General features: G+C 36.6%; 2 protein-coding genes across 5 annotated transcripts in view; both read right to left on the bottom strand.

Annotated features, from left to right (window-relative positions):
- The window catches only part of LOC120346425 (uncharacterized), a 200,558-nt gene that overhangs the window by 151,193 nt on the left and 28,033 nt on the right, over nt 1-21,332 (bottom strand). The gene's annotated exons all lie outside the window — the stretch shown is intronic.
- On the bottom strand, nt 6,708-18,394 carry LOC120345835 (uncharacterized). Of its 4 annotated transcripts, none has more exons than XM_078115589.1 (5): nt 18,356-18,394; nt 12,739-12,782; nt 11,667-11,813; nt 10,031-10,187; nt 6,708-8,438 (listed from the first exon to the last, which is right to left on the bottom strand). In XM_078115589.1, exons 2-5 carry the CDS (start codon nt 12,755-12,757, stop codon nt 8,285-8,287), a joined length of 477 nt encoding a protein of 158 aa, XP_077971715.1. In that variant the 5' UTR covers nt 12,758-12,782; nt 18,356-18,394; the 3' UTR covers nt 6,708-8,284. The 4 variants fall into 4 exon arrangements, with proteins under 4 accessions (XP_077971715.1, XP_077971716.1, XP_077971714.1 ...); XM_078115590.1 differs by having other exon boundaries at nt 11,667-11,844; nt 18,356-18,387; XM_078115588.1 differs by lacking the exon at nt 18,356-18,394 and adding an exon at nt 13,802-14,517.

The raw sequence follows: 21,332 nt of genomic DNA, 5'->3' as shown, positions 1-21,332 counted from the left end.
ACAAAGTCGTATATAACCAGTGGAAAGATTCAGCGGGTTCTCGCGCGAACGGAATGTCGTGATAGTCTGGGAATCCCTTCTTGTTACTCCGGGGTTACGTGTACCGTGACGCTATATTTGGCGTTTCCAAAGTTATGTATTACATTTATTACTTATCGATTTTAATCGGTAAGTATGTTGATAGGTATTTGTCTGTTTATCCGTCTGTCTGTTAGATGCACGCGATATCTCACGAAAGAGAGATTGGATCTGCTGCAGATTTTGCATGTGCATTCATCATATCTCGTACCAGTAGCCTATTGATTTTGGGCGAATTGTGTCGTATAATTAGCGAGTTAATAATTAATTAGTGATGAAGAGATCTGGAATTTTACAAAGCGAGAGATTTTCGAGACGCGCTGAATGTGTGTGTGCGTGTCCAATGCGCAAGTTTTCACGCTAGTGAGTCAGAGCGAAGGATACACACCGCTAGATCGTATCTCGTTACTTTAACATTAATTACTCTTTAAAGTTTAAGCAATGTCCATATCCCTCTATCAGGTTCGGGGTTGCAGAATTCCTCACCAAAATATCGCTAGGCTGTGTTTGAATAGACGTCGCAACCCGGGTTAGCGCCGTTGTATTTGACACAAAATATAGGATTGGTAAAAAGGCTATTGGCTGGAAACTAATCGAAACAATCCAGTTCGGTTTTTTCAGAATTCTTCATAAAAGTATTTCTTCGAGTAGTATTTCGACGACGACATGGGGAGTTGGCTATTGTTTCCTACATTTTTGATATTGGCTGAAAACTATTCAAAACAATCCAGTTCGGGTTTGCAGAATTTTTCGAATCGAAACCGCAGTTTCTGTTTTGGGGGATCCCCAAACTTTCGATCGATAAGTCTTCGGTCTCTGACCGATATTCTCGTCTGAAGCGTTAAAGCAACTTACGTAGTGACATATATACATTTCCCGGAATGAGAGAACCCGTTGTTATTAATTAATCCGATACAAAAAAGAACCATGCGAGTGATGGAGTGTTGATTATTGATGGAACATGTTTCTTATTGTTTGTGAACACTCAGACAACCGTCTCGGTGGTAGATTCTATTTTTTCAGCAATTCAAAAGTCTGGATGACTTATTACAATAAAAAAATCGCATACGATCATCAATCTTCCAAATATTCGAGATTCGATTCGGAAAAAAAATTCGATTCGATTCTGGAATCACCAGGTATTCGAAAATACCCAGCCCTACTTATAACGCGTAATTACAGAGATAATTCGCTGATTATTTCCGTCAGCATGGCTTGATTATTTTGTATGTGAATATCTTTACAACGGTTTCGCAAATTCTACCTATTTCACGCGTGCCTGTCGACAAATGTTGTTGTTGTTGTTGTTGTTATGTTTTATGGCGCTTATAACTTCAGTGGTCTTTTGCGCCTTTGATCATTTTGAATTTAAAAAATCCTATACTAACATATAATACAATATTTACGAATATATAATTATACAATTGAATCAATTACAATAGGTAATTTTTCTAAATATTTCTGCCCGTAGACAAAACAAATGTACCCGACGTCTTGTGCCTCAAGAATATCGATTCATTTTCTGTGGAATTGTGCTGTGGAAGTGAGAAGGACGCTTTTACTTTAAATTTGGAGACAATAAAGGAGCGAATTCGCAACCCAAATTTCCGATTTTCAAAGAAGGAATACTAACTATCAGTAGAGGTTACGCGAGACCAACTCCCAGTCCTTCTTTAATGACTTCATGGTAGTGAACCCGTATGAATGTAATGGATGCTGTAGTAGGAAGAAACAGACCATATTATGCAATTCAAGATTCCTGCTGCAGAGCAACAACTGTGTTTGTCTGAGGAAGTCTGGTTTCGGTCAGACGAAACATTACAGAAATACATTTGTGTAAGTGTGCAGCAGGACTCGTGAATTGCATAGTAAGGTATACTAAGATTGGAAAACGTGTTATAAATTCCTCAAGTTGGAACTTTCTGATCTCTTGTGCTGACTGACTAGACTTATCTCTGCATGTAAGTCAGTGGTGAAATTCAAAATGAACGGTTCTCTTTTGTATCGAACTTGTAGGAAAAATAATATCAAGTTGATTGAGTTTCGGTAATTCGGGCAAAACTAGTATTATTAGCTGTAAATCGGGTTTAACCCAGATTCGTTGAATTAGGACGAAACCAGTTGGTCACAACAATTCTCAGTTGTTGTGCGTCATTCGCGTCGCAGACCATAGCCCGAGGATAAATTATATTGTTTTGATCGGACAATATAGATAAAAGCTCATGCCGTGCTTGACAGTACATTATGGACTCAAATTAATATATATAAACACGTCATGGTTTGTATTAGAAAAGATAAGAGGCGAGAGTCAAGACAAAAAGTAACAGTATTTATCCGCAAGATACTGTAGAATTGTGTCGATCAAGTTGGCAATAAAATATCAATTGTGTGCTGGTGAATTCTGATATCTTTGCATTCGTTGCTGGGAGTGGAGATCAGGCAATCTCAGAAAGAGGGTACGATGGAGAACGAGCTGAGGACTGGGCCGCTCCCATCTTCCTTCACTATACAACGCCAAATAATACTATTATAAAGGCTATAAACTCACTACCAACAGGTTCCCTCATTTAAGTAAACGTATGTTTGTCACCATGCAAGCTGCATTAACATGAAACGCTTTACATAAATCAAATACATATAGCTTTTGAAACGCCAGATATAACACTAGTGCCAGCTGCGGTGCACGTCACCCATTTTCTGTGGTTGTCTAAGGCAGGGCTACTCAACTGGTGGACCGCGGTCCAAATCCGGACCCGTCGATTATTCGATTCGGAGCGCATCTGCTTCTTGTATTGTAAGCATTAGCATCGTTTTCCCCCTATTTGATACCAAGGAGCGACATGGTGCATTTTTTAATGGGCTATATAGCGCTAGTCGCGCTGTGGTGCACGTGACCCGTTTATTGCTTGAGTTCAAAACCAAATGAAGAACGGGTGATACCACAAAGAAGGAGGAACAGGTTCGCGAGAAACCTGAATCGATCCACTGCTCTCAACGTAAATTGAACAGCAGACGACAGATGGATTCAGATTTGTGAAAAATGTTGAATATCGCGCTGTATTTGCAAATTGAAATAAAATCAAAAGACATCCTATAGTTTTTTCCAGAAGCTCCGCGACAGATAAAAAATATTAGGCGCTTCAGAAGTGTATGTACCAATATGGAGGTAACTAATTTTAATCGCCTACTTTACATCAAATGTGTAAAGGGACTGGAACCTATGGGCAAGGGGTATATTTATAGTGATTAGTTACCACTACACATAGATTGTTTGTAGATTGGTCTGGTTTATGTATTATAACCCCAGCATTGACTGACAATAGTTTTGTCTTGCGTTCGTTAACTCGAACTGTCTATCTGTCGATAGCCTTCGGCTGTAGTAAGGAGACGTTTGAAAACACCTTATGAGTTTATTGCAATTCCGACAATATATACAGAAATACAATGTACACACAATTTGATCAAATCTAGTCTGATTAAAACAAAACACGTTGCTGAATATATAGCTTTCTACCAAGCAATTAAAATAGAATAAAGAAACAGATTTTTACATTAACGATTAAAGAATCACGCGTCATTCCGGTTTCTGGTTAGCTTTCGGTTCACTATAATCAAACATTATTAAAAGTGTTTTCTTGAAGTTCATTACTAGCAATTAACTTGTTATTGCCAAGTCACCGTGTTCCTGGTCACGTACTTACTCCAATTATGAGATGTAAAAAGTTGTTCTCAAGTGGATAATTTGGTTTTAACAAGATATTTCGAATTTACGTTATTGGAATATTACTGGAAATAAATTTTATTTTTACATGGGATGGCACCGAAAGGCTATTAAATCTTAAAATTGGATTTTGAGAAATTGATAATTGCTATAACGGGAATAATTAATTTTGGTTTTCATGAGTTTCTCACGAATTGGGCCAATTTGGTGTAATTTTGTAGTTACATAACAACTAATTGGCTACATATTCACTTGGCTAACACAGGCGGTCATCGAACTCGTAATAGAACTAAAATATTCTCAACCGGAAAGCTTTAGTAATAAATCGGAATAAAATCATGGCCTAACCTGTATTTTCCCTGGTACATATACCAAGGGAATGCCGAAAGTTTTATTAACGCCATATTGGACAGAGTGAATCGCAAACATTTTGCATTACATTAATCAGGCAACTTCCTTGTACAATGTAATAAATACCAATCTGTCGCCCGGGGACAACACGGGCTGTTTTTGCCGGACTGTAAAGTTGTAGTCTCACACCATACTTCTTATACTAACAAATTTACTTATATATAAGCCCTGTCAGTTTGAAACCGAGAGCCGTGCTTTTATGATTGTTGCGAATTTGTTTGACTGACATCAAGCCAAAGACTATTCCCCTTCTGCTTTTTTAGGGATTCCATTCCGAGCATGGATACATGTTATATACTAAACATTTAGTACAAGGGTGTAGCCCACACCATTTTTGTCTGTGGGCAATATAGCCAACTTTCAACATCTAGCTCAGGGGTGCACAACCTTTCTGCTATTGGCGGCCACATGGCATTTATTTATATTCAATACGGCCTCAAGGGGTTTGATGAGCGCGCCAAAGGCGCGCGAAATTTTTGTTGTTGCTTTTATGACTTCATAGCCGCGTATTTGACTCATGCGAGGTGCAGTCTGCCCAATTATGAAGTATGTATAGGATTGCTTGGAAGTATAATATTCGCATTATAAACTGATTTTTTTTCGGTGGACTTTTTCTTGAGCAGATATATTGCAGCAAGTTTCAAAATGGTTGCACAATTTTGAAAAAAATCGAAAGTCGGAGAAGGGGGAGGGACGGTCGCCCCAATTTTCTTGTCCCCAAAAGTAGGCTATATATAATAAATAGTCAAATATTTTAAGCATAGCCGCCAAATCATCTATTTTGAACTTTTTTTTTTGTTCATAGGATTTTGTATGTGGACGGACGCATTATTTTTTCACGACGGCCGCAGGTTGTGCACCGTTGATCTAGCGGGACCGCCCAGAACTTTAGCGGAAAAGGCAAGTTAGAAAATGCAGCTATTGCTTAACGGTACAGTAATGAATGCACCGTACAAACCGATGAAAGCTTTTACGCAGCGACAGGAGCAGAAAAACGTTAAGGATTTTTACCCATGTGAGCGCCTTGTTAAATATAAACTGACGTATTAGGATTTTATGCTTGATTGAGAAAAACCTGAGTGTTGAAAAAAGCCACACTGAATGGCTTGGCGGGCCGGATTGTGGCCCGCGGGCAGCCTGTTGCACAACCCTGATTTAGTATACACGCATAAACTAAATATAACTGAAGATTCAAATATATATATATGTTAAAAAAACACTATGTAAAAGAACACTTGATTTATTACAAAGGCTCGATTGTACGATAAGTAACAGAATTGAAGTTGAACAAAAAACAAATCGATATAATAAAAGCAGATATTCAGAGTCACAAGTCAATCAAATCTGTAGGGTCCCGGACTGAATTAGAGTCCCGGACTGAAAATGAATCAATGTATTATTTAAAAGCAGATATTTAGGAGTTGCAAGTCAATGCAAATCAATCCGGACTGAATCAGAATTCACTGAGTGAACAATACGACTTTGTAAAAAAGATCACGTAAAACCAATTTGTGATATTTTCGTCTTTTATTAGTGACAAAGAGTTCTACTACTATCCCAAATGGATCATTGTTTTCGGGATGCGGTGCATTTTAGCCTCTTACATTAAGAATCGGCCGGAAAGAGTTTTAGAATTTGGTCTGGCCTCAGTATTCAGTTAAATACATTTTTCTTACTATAAAATTATTGGACTATTGTTTTGGTGGTTTTTCAGGGGTTTTGCAAGGTTCTCGGTGATTTTGTTTTTTTTGTGTTTAGATTTCCAGTATTATTGTCTCGAGAGTAGCATGAATTTGAAGCGCTCTTGGCAATAAAATAATGCAGTTGCTATATATATATATATAAAAAGAGTATTCCAAATAGTTGGAACGTTGTACTTGAATATCTTATTAACATATTAAATATGAAATAATAGATAGACATATTTTGATGATGATAAGTTCAGAAAAATCTCTTCATCCCTCAGTTATAGGATCAGAATCCCATAGAGCAGTGGTTCCCAGAGTTGATTGAACGCGGGCCAAAATTAGAAGAATATTCGCTGCCCAGGAGAGTAAACTCTCTCAATACTGGTATATATAATAAATTACCGAACTTTATTTTTACAAATGAACACGTGCTTAGTGATATCTGGAACATGAAAAGAAAAAACATGAAGTGTTTAACTATTTCATTTAAGTTCGTCGGGTCATATTAAATCGTTACGTGGGCCACGGTCTGGGAACCACTGCCACAGAAACATGAGAAGCAGTGATTATTCGGAAATGATCATGTTTCATGCAGGTTCTTTAATCTTGCTCACTGCATATATACAGTGGTTTGAGAAAACTTTATGGCACGTCAGGTGCTGAGTAGCTTGACTTTCTTGCAAACCATGTACAAACAGTGTAGGCGAACATTCTACAGAGTGACACAAAAAATAGAATCCCGGTCATTTGGAACATATTCTAGAGCAGTGGTTCTCAAACTTTCTGCGTCTCGCGCCCTTTTTAGGATCTGTCAAGTCTCGCGCCCACCTCAAACATAACTACAGAACAATAAGCTACAAATAACAGATAGTAAGGCAAAAGTATGCTAGGAATACGTGAGAGGAACATAATAAATGAAACGTTTTTAAAAAAAAAAGCAAAATTTGTTGTTACACTTATTAGTGCAGTTGTTTTGGCTGACAAAATAAGAAATATAAAAACGAGGCGGAAAAGATCATATCTAACAAATAATTGTTATTAGCTCCACGCCCTTTCAAAATATTGTTTACGTCCTCCTTGTGTGGCGCACCCCAACGTTTGAAACTACTGTTCTATAGGGAACATAAATTTTGTAGTCCCTGTAGGACTCGTCTACGCATTCATCTGCATTCATATAAAGTTCAAACAAAACTTTTTAAACATAATTCAATAAACATAAAATAGAAATCATTACAGATTGATTGAATTTGATTAAATTATATAATGATTGCATATTTTAATTAAATATGAGTAAAAAAAAAAAGTTACACTTCCGAGGTTTTGCGATGCAAGCCGACTCGACCAACCACTAGGTGGGCAATGGGTGCCCAATATCCGCCCTTGTCTGTGGATTTACAATAAAATTCACAAATGTCTTTCTTATTTGACGATTGCTGAGATTTAGAGGCAGATCATATTTTATGTATAAAATGGCCGAAGTTTTACTTGCATTTCACTGTAAATACCTCATCAATGACTCGCCGTTATCTGGCAGTAAAGTCGGTACTCCCGTAGTGTGTGTACTGGGTTAAGGTTTGGGCATAATTTTATTCCGATTTTCTTTATTTTAGTTCTATTACGAGTTCTGGGATTTTTTTGTTAGCCAAGGGAATATCCCCCCTGCCCATAGGCTTCCGTTCCTTTACACAAATTAATGTAAAGTAGGCGAACAAAATTAGTTACCTTCATGTTGGTACACACACTTCTGGAGCACACTTCTTCCGTAAGGTCATATTAATCACAGCCAGTATATAAGTCATACTGCATTGCAACGATTTTTCAACTCAATGGCACATAAATGTTTACAAAAATTTGGTACTTCAATAGTAATTTAGCTAGACGACACAGTGTATAATTAGTTTTTTCAATAAAATTTGCTTCTTGGAAGACGGATTTCTTGCGTTTGCGCGTTTACATATCACATATCAATTAATTTGCATTGCAGGTATGCAAATTATTAACCACTTTATAGCTTTTTTTATCTATTTTGTTGGATTATTTATACAAAACCCCCGCCACTGATATAAAAATGTGAGATTTGGAACTTTTGTAAACCCCTGCAAAAATAATTTGTGAGATTTAAAAAAACGCCTCCACCAATATTAAAAATTATTATTTATCCAGTTGGGTTTGAAATAACTTTCGCATTTCTAACCCTAACTGGATATTTACAATTTTTTATTGAGAGCGTTATTTTGGCGGGGGCTCTTTACAAAAGATCTTTTTTAAAGCAGGTTTCTTTCGTTTGTTTATAGTAACTTTACGTAATTTATATTGATACCACAACTTGTGGTCTACAACCTTTGAAATCGGCCTAAATTTCGTTGGTGAAATAGTTGGATGAAAATTAAATTTCAGCTTTCACAGTGACTTCATTTTCTACTAAACTAGTCCTCTCGTGAAGTTCTCCTCCCTTCTTAATGCTGGTTACGCTTGCCAAAGGGGCTCGTAATGATTTTGGTCTCATATGACGAGGCCCGTCGTCCTTTCTTTTAATAGATCTGCACAAAAAAATGATTTGAAAATAATATTATGAAATACCTTGCGAATCACTACACTGAAGTTTCGGTTTTCGTACATTTGAACCCACGACAATTGCACCTGCATACTATTGCACCTATGGGAATTTTTTTGTTTTGCGGATATTTGAACCATGCTCACCCTAACCCATGGGTTTTAGCACCTCAGAACTATACAAAGAACTCAAGTCAAGCACAGTCGTGGAGAAAATGGCTTTATCAATATTAAGTTTAGGAATCGGTGAATCGATTATAATGTCAAATGTGAGGTTATGAGTGATCGAAGAGAATTATCGTGATAATATAAATTGTTTAAGGTTAAGTTATCAATACTTCACACTTAGTTGGGGTTACCATATTTTTGTGACTTCAAAGCGGGACGCCCCCAAAGACAACGGCTGTGATTTTGTAACTTTAAATTTCACGATTTTACCACATAGGCCTACATTTAAAGCTATCCTGGCTGTCTTTATTGACCATATTGTCATCGAAATTTCATGCGCTTATTCTCTGTCCAAATATCGGTTTCAGTTCGAGAAATAGAAAGGAATTGACGTTAACGATACCGGTACAAATAGTTCGAATTTAGACTAATTAGTATTGGTTTTACATGCGATACGTTTGCTATCAATGTTAGCGGGAAACAGCGAAACAAACGCAATAACGCATTTATCTTCAGTAAGTAGGCTGCGCTACACAGCAACAACAGTAACTAGAACATGTTCGTGTATTACGCTGGATGGCTGAACGCCAAAGCGGGACTTTTGGACGACTTGTCGGGACGGCGGGATACAACGCTAACAAGCGGGACTGCTCCGCCTAAAGCGGGACGCATGGTAAGCCCACACTCACTATAACCGCGATAGCTAGAGCTAGGTACGTTACATATAAATACCACCAGAATGCCCGCAACCGTAAAGGATCTATTACAGTGTTTCCCAACCTATGGGTCGCCCGGACTTTTTCTTGGGTCGCTCGTTTTGAAAAAAGACCTAAAAGTTGCTGCTTTTATTTTCTAGCAAATGTTATTGTTTATTTCATATTTGCATTGAAGTATTGCCCAATAGTAGACGTGAACATTGAATAACGCCTAGTATTTTTAAGCATATCCTTGAGTCGCGAAAATTAAAAAAAAATTATTCATCAAAAGTTTGGGTCGCCTAAAAATAAATGTTGGGAACCACTGACATAATCGATGTGAACTAGTAAATGGGTGAGGAGCTGTTGTTTGCCATGAAGTAACTTGTGTAAGACAAAGGGTGACCGTACATTTGAACCCACGTACATTTGAACCCATGTGTATATCCACGGGTTCAATCTATATGCGGGTGCTAAAACCCATGGGTTAGGGTTAGTATGGGTTCAACTATCCGAAAAACAAAAAAAACTCCATAGGTGCAATAGCATACAGGTGCAATTGTCATGGGTTCAAATGTACGTGGGTTCAAATGTAATGGAACCAAGACAAAGGCATCAATACTCCACACTTGGTCAAACTACAATAGCTACAATGTCAATTGGACGGGCTCAAAGCAAGTTATCAATACTATGAAATTTCGCAACAGCGTACGTACTTATGCGTGTCCTCTCTTTCATAGTAATGCACGTCTGTCGTTTCAATTTGACACGAGTACCAGAACATGAAGAATAGCCCGGCAAATATGAAAGCTATTAAGCTCAAATATACCAGCGTGTCGTCACTCCTATCGCCTTGGGCTAGACCAACGGCACCTGTAAAGTTAAGTAATATGGAAATTATATAATACGTTACAACAAAAACTGCTTAGATAAGTAATTTTTAAACTTGTTTTATCGTCTCTTTGCTGTTATACGCCGAAAGAAAATTATGATCTATCGTCAAAATGTAAATAATTATAAATTATTTCTTCCAAACTGCCAGAAACCTAGAGGGGGGTTCGTCGTAGGTTTATGCCAACTCAAATTGGGTGCGTCATAAAAAAGATTAAGACCCACTGAACCATAACCACCACTGAACTGAGCCATATTGCATAGAGCTATATGTCAGTAAAAAGTGAGGTTTTGGAAAAAATGATCAAATTTGTTAACTAAAGTTATAAACTGATGTCATCACCGATAGCTACGAAGTTGAACGACGTTATGACGATGTATATCATAATAAAGGAACTGATTATATAAAATACAATTTCTAAGCAAAAAAATATTCGAATATGATATCAAAGCACGTAGGTATAATTATATATTAATTAAAGAATTCGTATATTATACGACTGAATAAGCAAGTACCCTCCTCGCCCTTCTACGAAGAAAGGCCATATAAATGGTGATTGCAACAATATATCCACCCTATTCTTATCCTGCTATCTTTATTGCAACATAACAATAGCCATCTACAAAGGAGGCCACTCCAACGCCGATTAAGATCATGTATCTAACTAACCGCAAGGCATCTCCTTGACAAAAATAAGTGTATCATTTAGCGTGCTTCTCCAAGTTCATTTGAGTGCAAACGACTTGGGTTCAAGAAAACTGATATATATAAGAAAGCTGTATAGCTACTCGCTAATATTGTTCACATCAGAAGATTAAAATAGATATTCGCGTAGCCGCAAGCGTATCGCGGTTCTTTGTACAAAATGATACATAATTCGTTAATTAGTATTTATCACAGAGATACATCACTTGTCCATTTTGTACCACTATGTCTTAAGGTAAAGATCCCAGGTTCAAGTCCCATGACCACCACTTTTTTCAGGGTTCAATAAATTTGGTCAGACTGAAGATATGCCGATTTTTTAAATACACAGTAGCTTGCTATAATTCAGTGATTCCATGTGAAGAGCCTTTTTTCGAGCAAATACCAAAAACCCCAATAAAATCTATAAACATTTTAGCAAAATAAACCTATATTTCTGGTATAACTATTTGTGATATTTCGCTTCTACAAATGGTGCCCATAAAGTTCCTCTACAATTTCGTTATGAAGTATGTTTACAATATATCTTAACCAGGTTTACTGTTTTGTAATCAGCAATTGTTTAGGTATTTTTACCTCATCTAATTCATCTGTGAAGGTATCGATAAATTCCATTTTTAATTTTAAAAAATGTTAAGACTTTATTGACACTCTAAATATCTGGTTTACGAGTCCTTTTTATCGGTATTCAATTTAATTTTAAGTAGGCAATCGCTAACATTCTCCGAAAAAGACAACGTAAACAAATAACTCACCAGGTATAAGAGTACCAATCATAAGCAGAGTGAACACCAGGCAGATGATTAGTATCCACATGCAGCGATTCCATCTCCTGATATAAGTCTTGGGTTGTTCAAATAGAAGAATCACTTCGTCCATGTCGCTTTCTCTTGCCATGTTAACTTTATTTGATCGCATGATAAAATATTGGCACTATTAGGAAACACGTAAAATTTGCTTTCATATCCACGTGATTTATTCGAAATTCAATTTCATGCAAATGAAAGTATATTTCACAAGTTTTTTACAACAATGATTACATACCTTAAAGTTAAATCGGAACGAGCAACGCATCAAAAAAATGAAGCTACATTTTTGAACTTGGGTGAAAGCGACACCTCACGACAGTATTATGTTAAGATGGGATAAGAGCAGTGGTCTGCCAGATCAGGGGTGTGCAAACTTCAATACATGTGGTCAGATAGAAATAACTGGGTGAGACCGCGGGCCACTAATTCATTTAACACAGACTATGTATAGCAGGCGCAAAAAAATTAGTTATTGATCTTGTGGCATTCTGATGAAATAAACTACTGATTACTGATTACATGCGTTGTTTGCACAAGCTAATTGTTAAGGCATTGTAAAGTCATAGGCATAGATAATAAATTGAACTCAGGTATTGCTTCGCAACGCAAAGGGATTAGAATTACTCGTAGTACCAGATTAAATTAGCAAAACTCATTTTGCGATCCGCACATCATTCAAAATTGCACAATTTTTCTTTGAGGGCCGTATTTGCCCGCGGGCCGCAGATTGCACACCGCTGGGCTAGGTACTGCACCACAGCTGACAGCTAGCGTTAGATCTGACGTTTCAAAAGTTATGTATCAGATTTATGTAAAGCGTGTCATATTAATGCAGCTTACGTGGGGACAATAATACGTTTACTTAAAAGTCCTAAATGATGGAACCTGTTGTTAGTGACTTCGATACAAAAGAGAACCCATTCTTATAATTTTGAACCTCTTCACTTCTCATTTATTGTGATTTAAAATAATATAATCATGAACTCAATGATTCAATGAAATGTGCATTTATACTCACCGTAAGGGACGGTTTGCATTTCCAGTTGAATTCTACATTTGAAACTGTAAAAATGAGAAATTAATAAACCAGTTAAATTTACATAAATAAAAGATGTTTCGACAACGGCTACGCATAACGTATTGGAGATAATACGACGCTTATTTTCGAATTTCTTTGCGCAAGGACATATACAAGCAGTCACTGATATCCAACAAGATGTACAGAGTCTTATTATTTCAAATTACCGAATCTTTTCGGTTCAGCATTGCTTACACAATTTGTTACAACCTGGGTGATGTGGGATTCGAACGTTACATTCACAACCTGCAATGCCAGCAAAATCGAATCTAACGCTTTTAACGTTATGCCATCAGTGCTGGATTAACACTTAAGCAAAAAAGCCCATGCTCAGGACACCCAAGTAAAAGGGGGCATCCCAGAAATTTCCATAGATGAATTTCCAATGATGCCCCAGTGTTTATTAAAATAATTCGAGTTGGTCAGGCGACACAGACCTCAAAATTGACCCGGTTGAAATAAAGTTCCCAAGTATCATAACCTTTCTATCAATGTTTATAAGTATAGGAACTGTTGCATCATGACCTGCCCCGGCGCTCCCGTAGTATGTAAACCAAGATGGCGGACACCGGAACGTAGATGTGTACCAGGTCAGGGTTAGCACATAAATTTATTCCAATTTTACCTTTTTTAGTTCTATAAAGAGTTCGGGGACTAGCCAAGTGACTCCCATAGTAATTGTATCTGAAATTATGGCCTAATCCTAACCTGGTACACATACTACGTTCCGGTGTCCGCCATCTTGGTCCCCATACTACATGAGTACCCCTGCTCTCAATTCGATAAACACTAAACTTACTTTTTTTTTTTAAATAAAAATGGAAAACCAGTTTCGTTATAAATTCATTTAATATATTGGGCACCAAAATCTTAAGTGCTTGGGGCTTTTAAAGGGAATGGTTCGGCACTGCATGCCATCGCTATGAATGAGCTATCATCCGATTGGCTCAGAAAGAGGATCTGTACAAATAGACGCTTAGTAACTGAGTAAGGACCACAATACCTTTGGTTTCCCATAGTCTGACCAATTCCGTAACGTTTGAAAACTGAGCTGGCTAGTGCAGGAATAACAGTGATTTTTCAAGAGATAATTTGATAAAAGCAAGATCTCTAGCACGCCCTCGAAGTGAAATAAATTTACTTCCTAGTTGCGACCGCTCAAATACAAAAATGATCCTACTTTTACTAGTAACAATACCGTAGGCCAGTCAAACCAAAATGATGCGGCACATTCAACCATTTCAACTTTATACTCGCATTACTGTGTCCTCGTTCGAAGCGTTCAAGATACAAAAAAATGATTTGTTTGCAAATCCTCATAAGTGATTGTTTCAGTGTCAAACCATAAATAACCACAATACATTCAAAACATAGAGAGGATTTCCTGATGCTGAGCATTGCAACGCATAACATACAATGAGGAATTCCCCACCAAAATCATGAATATAACTATCCAAGAAATTCACTGGAATTATACAGTGTCTGATAAAAACCATGCAACGACCAGCTGCAAATGTAAGATGTGTTTCCCGAAAATTATACAAGTTTTTGTTTTAATTTAAACTTTGAAAAATATACATACTAGGGCCTATTTTGGGGGGATGTCTTTTATTTTCATTTATCAAAAACAAAATTACAAAGCAGAAAATTACGATATTTTTCAAATAGCCAAAATATAAAAACCGATATCCACTTTACTTTTAAATAAACTTTTCCTCTCTCATTTGGGCGTGTAGCAGAGATTTCTTGCTATCTACTAGGTTCAAAAAACAACACGGTCGCAAACCCTACCGTGTCACGTTGCTTTCTGAATCAGGAAGTAATAACAAAACAACGACCTAGGTCAGCGCAAAATACCAATATTGTATTTCCACAGCATTTTGATTGAGCAATATGGTATGATAACATATGATCGCATATAAGCTATAGCAAGGATGGCCCTGCGGGCCACGCGAAGACCGTCAAAATTGACGTATTTACGTAAAATGGCACCATGGGCAAGTTTTAAAACGCGCCCCTTTGATCGTTGATTGGCAATTTTGAACGACTCTCGTTGAACAAAGGTTTTTGTACGTTCACATTTAGGTAAAATATAGTAAAAAGTTTCAATCATTTCCAATTTGAAATGACTTTATTAAAACATTTTGCAATTTAATCTTTCTGCCGTTTATGCGCCCCTATCCAAACGCCACAATATAAGAAATTCAACTTTTTTTAAATGCAATTTTGCAGTAAGATATAAATTCTTACGTCGCTTCCAACGTCATTTTATTCTTTTCTCAAACAATTTACTAAAAACTGACTTTTCCTGACTTGCAATCAATAATCCTTTCATCAAATGAACCGACCGAGATAGATGAAAATATACGCTTGTTTATTTTGGATAACTTCGACAGCAAAGTACGTCTGGAGAGAGATTCTTTAAGATATTGTTAAATATCAGTGGCTGCCTTCGTCTAGCCTTGCTCGGAGCAAAAAGTACGGATGAGAGTCGTATTACGTCATTAAATAACATAAATATAACAAGCAAGCTACTGGTCAGCAGTTTTTTACGGTCTGATACGTGAGCGGTCAGTGAACTGTTAATTCACGAAACGTGACGTCATAACACACAACGTGACGCCATACTACGTTTATGTGAGCCAATAATGCTGTTTCAAAGTATGACGGAGATCTAATGCCCTTGAATACGCTAGAGAATATAGTAATATAATATTTAGCATCGATAGGTCAAGTGCACCAACATGGCGAGTTAACATGCCAGCCTTATTGGTACAAAAAGTGAATTATAGTCTTATTAATATCAATGAATCAGTTTTCAAAAACATTCATTTAAAATGTTATTTGGAAAACCATGCGACCAAATAACCGCTCATACTTAAGAATGTACAAGTTTAAAATAAATTGTGGTGAACTAAAACGGAACCCAACACACCCTTGGGATTTTAAGATAAGGTCGACAATGAACATGAATTTGCTGACGTGCACCAAAATACTGACAGAAAGTTCAGATATTTCACTCTCATTTTATAGTAAGTGCGTAATGCGGTATACTAGATTGGAACAAAAGTTAGGAATATGAATGAATGGTGCCAATCCCCATTTGAATAGCCTTTGTAGAGGGCAATAGAACTAAACATATATATAGATATATATATATTCGAACGGATTTGGGACAAGAATTATTTATCTGATAATAAATTGACAAATATCGGTTTTATGACATTTTAAGCAGGTTTTATTCTGGAACAAGTCTCAACTATTTAGAAATGATTTAAAAATTGAATGTCGAAGCCTCTTGCCTTCAGCCCGGTGATTTCCATGCAATTAAAATGTAATTAAAATGTATTCGAATATGCAGAAAGTGGCTCATATGCCGTTGAAGTTGATCAGTCAAATACATAATACATTTTTATAAGTTACAAATAGTTTTATCACTAATAACAAAATATCTACCGTCCCCTAAATTGGAACCACCCCCCTCCCCCAAAATAAAAAGCAGGGACATACCCTTAACCTATCTTGCCAAATAATAAATCCGGCCCTTTTCTTAGTTCTTAGTACGACTCGATGATACTAAAATGCCGCTGATCCATCACAAACAATGCTTATCTCTGACGTCACTTTTTCGCTTCAAAATGCATAGCAAACTATTATGACTGCGACTGTTGAGTAAGAGTATTTCTACTTGTGGACTTAACAATATAATACAAATAAATTTAGCTATGGATAGATGTATATCGATACCTTACAAGCACAACAAAAACATTGGTAAGCAATGGATAGATGTATAGCGATACCTCATAAGCACAACAAAAACATTGGTAAGCAATTCTAAAATAACAAAAATTTTGCTTTCCCACTAATCTACTGTACTAGCTATAAAATACCGAAATCGGAGCGTAATAAATAAGCACTATACAAACGTTCCGGACACTGATTTTAACGCATCATGAAATGATTGACCAATGCAGCCAAAACGTTCTGTAAAAATAGGCAAATTTAGGCTGCTGCACGTCCGTTTGAAATTCCCAATAATGCGACGTAAAGTTGCACTAACAGACTCAAATATTGAGTCGAAGTCTACAATTATGTACGACCTATTAATGTCGAATTATAACTCAGTTTTTGTTATGCTATGCACATAAAATTCAACTTATTTTCTGCTTGCTTTTAGCAGTTCGTGGTATGGCCTAACACGTTCATTCAGCATAAAACTAAAATTTAATCACCGCCATCAGACACACATTGGTAAGCGATGATCTGCGAAACCGTGCATATCGACAAAACGTGCGGATATTCCAATTCTTACTCAAATGCAATTTAGTCACTGGCGCGCGGTGGAATACAACAGAACGAGAACGTTTTCGGCGTGTTCTGTATATTGGACTTGTATTTTGGACACGTTAGTTTTGCGTTTTGCGTTTTATGCTGGCACTCTTCTTCTTCTTGTTGTTCTTTGTCACAGAAAAAAATCGCTTTTTTCTTTGATTACTGGACCAATCGCTTTGAAATTTTCAGTGGTCAAAGATTAAATTTTTCGCTAGAATGCTATTACTTTTATTTATTTTAAATATTCCGGTGAACTTGAACTGTATGGAATTCGTTTTTTTTCGTGTGCCATGGCGTCATCGACATTTGCCATAGCTGCGTGTCCATATATTTGAGGATAGCTCTCTTGTTTATACGACGCTTATACACCCTTTTGTTGCGAACAAGACCGTGAACAAGCATCCACTGATATCCAACGGTATTTAAAGATACTATAAGTAACGAAATGTTCGGCATTGCGTAACCAATCTATCAGATGAGTCAGACTGTTCTGCTGCTCAGGGCGAGTTTTTGACGACGATGCCTCAGAAACCTAACTTTAAAAATAATTAGAAGAATAAACAAATTATAAATGTTTTTAAACACAAGAATGAATTAGTTGAAGGTCAATTAAGAGTGGAATATTTGTATTATTGCGCTAAATCACGCAATGGCCAAACATAAGAATAGTGAGAACAGAAACCACACGCCACGCCTATCGTGTAACCGTAACGAGTACAATTTGAGAAATGGCAGAAGCGCCGAACACCAATATCTATCGCAAAGAACTGAATATATACCCGGTAAACAATACCAACTTGTTAACAAATTTCAGAATTATCTTTATGGTATGAAAATGGGTACTCCCGTAGTATGTGAACCAATATGGCGGACACCGGGACGTAGTATGTCTACCAGGTTAAGGTTCGGCCATAATTTTATTTCAATTTTCCTTATTTTAGTTTTATTACGAGTTCGAAGACTATAGCCAGGTGACTCCCGTAGTATTTGTATCTGAAATTATGGCCTAACCCTAACCTGGTACATATACTACGTTCCGGTGTCCACCATCTTGGTTCACATACTACGTGAGTACCAAAATATGTCCTCATAACGAGGAAAAGAGTTTGATTAACTTACTTTAAAATATCATAGTCCTGGTACACCAATTTAAACCAGTTATAAACACCATCAAATAATAATAATAATACTTGTATACTGGAATAATATACACAAATACACTTACCAAAAAGCCAACTGATATCTTGAATATCTTCACTGAATAGAAACAGTATATTCAACATAACCTATGTCTCAATCGATCTTATAGTTAAACATTTACTAATTTATTTTTAGTCGTAGGCGTTTATATACATGGATACAAATGAATGTTTTGTTTATCCACCGCCCAGATATGATACGAAGATGATTTTGACTGTTATGGACGTACCATGCCTAACCCATATGTGATCAAATTTCAGTATAAGCGTATAAAGGTAGAATGCTAGGATTTTTCTTTTAATGATACAGTAAAATACCTAAATAGTAGAGTAATTCAATAGGACCACACGTCTTTGAATCATAAGTAATCAAATACGTAGCATATTTCGTATTGGAAAAGACGTGATCTCGTTTTATAAAGCGTCATGTAGCCGTGATCTGTGTATATTGCATGGGAAATAGGGTAATTTTGCTAAGTTTTTTTTAACAGTATACCATGAGTCACTTTCACGTTGTATTTACTTTAACCAAAAGGTAATCAACGATATATACCGTTGGAACGTCTTGTGGCAAGACAATAAACTTACAAGCGGAAGTTGGTAAGTAATATGATCATACTCCGGATATTAAAGTCTTATGTCTGTGCTCAGTGGTTCTAAACCTTTTATATGTTCATTTATCCTGGGGGATAGAAAGCCGATAAGACGGCTCAGCCATATGGCGAACCACGGACTCGCGCCCGGTCAACAGTCCATGTCGGGTATGGGATTAGTTATTTGTTTCAGATACATAAACTTGATTGCGGAGGAAGCCGTAACCGACCAGCCGTTACGTCAACCACCAGCAATGCGTTAGGATAGGGTTGTCACTTGTCATACGCCATATTCTTCCCTGACATGTCCGGGATTTTAGTGGTCAAGTTTGCGTCAGGGAGAAATGTTAAAAAGTGCTTAAATGTCAGGAATTTTCGAATACAGTGGATCCCTTCTACAAATCCCCGAGTTTTCAGATATTGCGCATTCACGAAATCCTATATTTTCAGAAATATGTCACATTCTATCATTTTTGTGCAACACGGATTGCGTCGCACTCAGATTATTGTGATGTCACATATGTGAATTGCCAGCATATTGTAATCGATATTTTGGTTGAAATACCTTTACCTGTACTTTATTCCGTGCTAGGGTTCAGTCACTAGTTGTAAAGATTGAGCAACAATTTTGCTCCTTTTGTTCTGTATTTATTCTATTCTCACGAGAAAGCGACGACAGCTTGTGCCTTTGGAAACATCGTGAATTTATACTATAATATATATAAGTGTTTTGGTCGCAAAATCCATCAACGTGTCTCATTAAAATTTTGTCAGAAGTTTTGTCTTTCCGGATATGGTAATCCTAATATAGGAGAAGACCCCGCATGGAATTCCAACCTGCGAACCCACGCAGGGTAATCAGAGCGGTGACGAGCGTAATTCTAATTTGATTCTTTCAAAAAGTTTCAAATCTGTTTACATCACTCACTAGCAGCGTTCAAGGGAATTCACGCTTAGTTCGTCATTGCACCTCACACCGGTGCTTCTCAAATTGGTTCCTCAGGCCCATAAGGTTTCTGAAACGAGCCTGGAGTTTTCATTAGTTCTAAGAAAAAATGGTTGTATTTGAACCAGAGTTGAACTTAGGGTTGCCAACTATGAAAAGTCTCAATAAAGGACATAGATTACCGTCATCATTTATTTTGTAACTTGCAGGAAAGAACAATATAAAACAATGAAATACAAATTATATACAAGCTAAAAAGATATATTAAAAAATCTTCATGTGTTTTTCATTTAATGTTCATTTAACATTGACCCAATCAAGCTTTAATTTTGCAGTTGCATAAGTTTATAATTCCTAAAGTTATATTTGTTCTGACTCTTTGCTGACTTCAGCAATTGTGGGTCACGTTTTATTTTTTCTGAAAATTCACGACACGACACGTGTCTTTCAAATTGAAGTATAGTAAAAGCTCACTTTTCATTAGTTGTATGGAGCATCTGTTCCTTTTACTGCGCCATTTAGATGACATTACACTAAAAATGCGTTCACAATGAGCTGAGGTTCCGGGAATAGAGAGCAGAAATGAAACTATTTTGAAAACATTAACACACTTAAGATTGCCATTTACTGCTTGTTGTTTTGCATTCTGTGAACAGTTTTGTGCTTTGAATCGTGCCAATTTTTTTTTGAATGAGTGCATCTTCATCAAATAGGTCATTCATATTCAGATTAAGTTTGTCTTTTAGCTTCAAATGCTCTTACAATTTTTACAAGTGTCTGATATTTTGGAGAAAGGTTATTCAGGACAGATAATTTTGATTCCAATTTTCCAAATGTTGAATTTTCATCAAAGTCATATCTTTTTTCTAAATACGTTATTGCAGAGTGGAGAAATAATCTAAAACCTTCAGTTGCCTCTTGAGCTTCAGCAGCACTCACATTTGCAAGAAGTTGGTGAACATCATACCTAATAAATTCTTCATCAGATGGAGATTTTAACCTATTTCTTAATTTAGTAAGAATAATGAAAACATATGCTGTTGAAGTTTCATTTTATTCCAGTTCTTGAAAAGCTAATTTAAATATCTCCATTACATGTAAAAATATTAAATACATTTTAATAAGCTGAGGAACTTCTGTTGACTCATTGTCAATCATAAGAAGTGTAAGTAATTGTTTGGAACATTCAGCTGGTCTGCTCAAAAAAATAGGAACTTAAAGCTTTCCAAGAAAGTAAGATTCTCTCGATGCATGGGTACAGAGATAGCCACCTAGTAGGTAGATGACGCAGAATTCCATGGAATTCCGTCTCTACAAATATATGAATTTCTATAAGAGTTTCTCGTCTTTTTGCTGACATTAAGACATGACAGTAACTTTTCAAGACAATATTTTCAATGTCAACATTCAAATTTCCTAAAGCAAATTTCAATGTATTGTGTACAATGTGTGCACTACAGTTAG

This window comes from Styela clava, chromosome 8 (genome assembly GCF_964204865.1).
Source record: "Styela clava chromosome 8, kaStyClav1.hap1.2, whole genome shotgun sequence".
Taxonomy (NCBI): domain Eukaryota; kingdom Metazoa; phylum Chordata; class Ascidiacea; order Stolidobranchia; family Styelidae; genus Styela; species Styela clava.
This window is presented reverse-complemented; position numbering and strand designations above follow the sequence as displayed.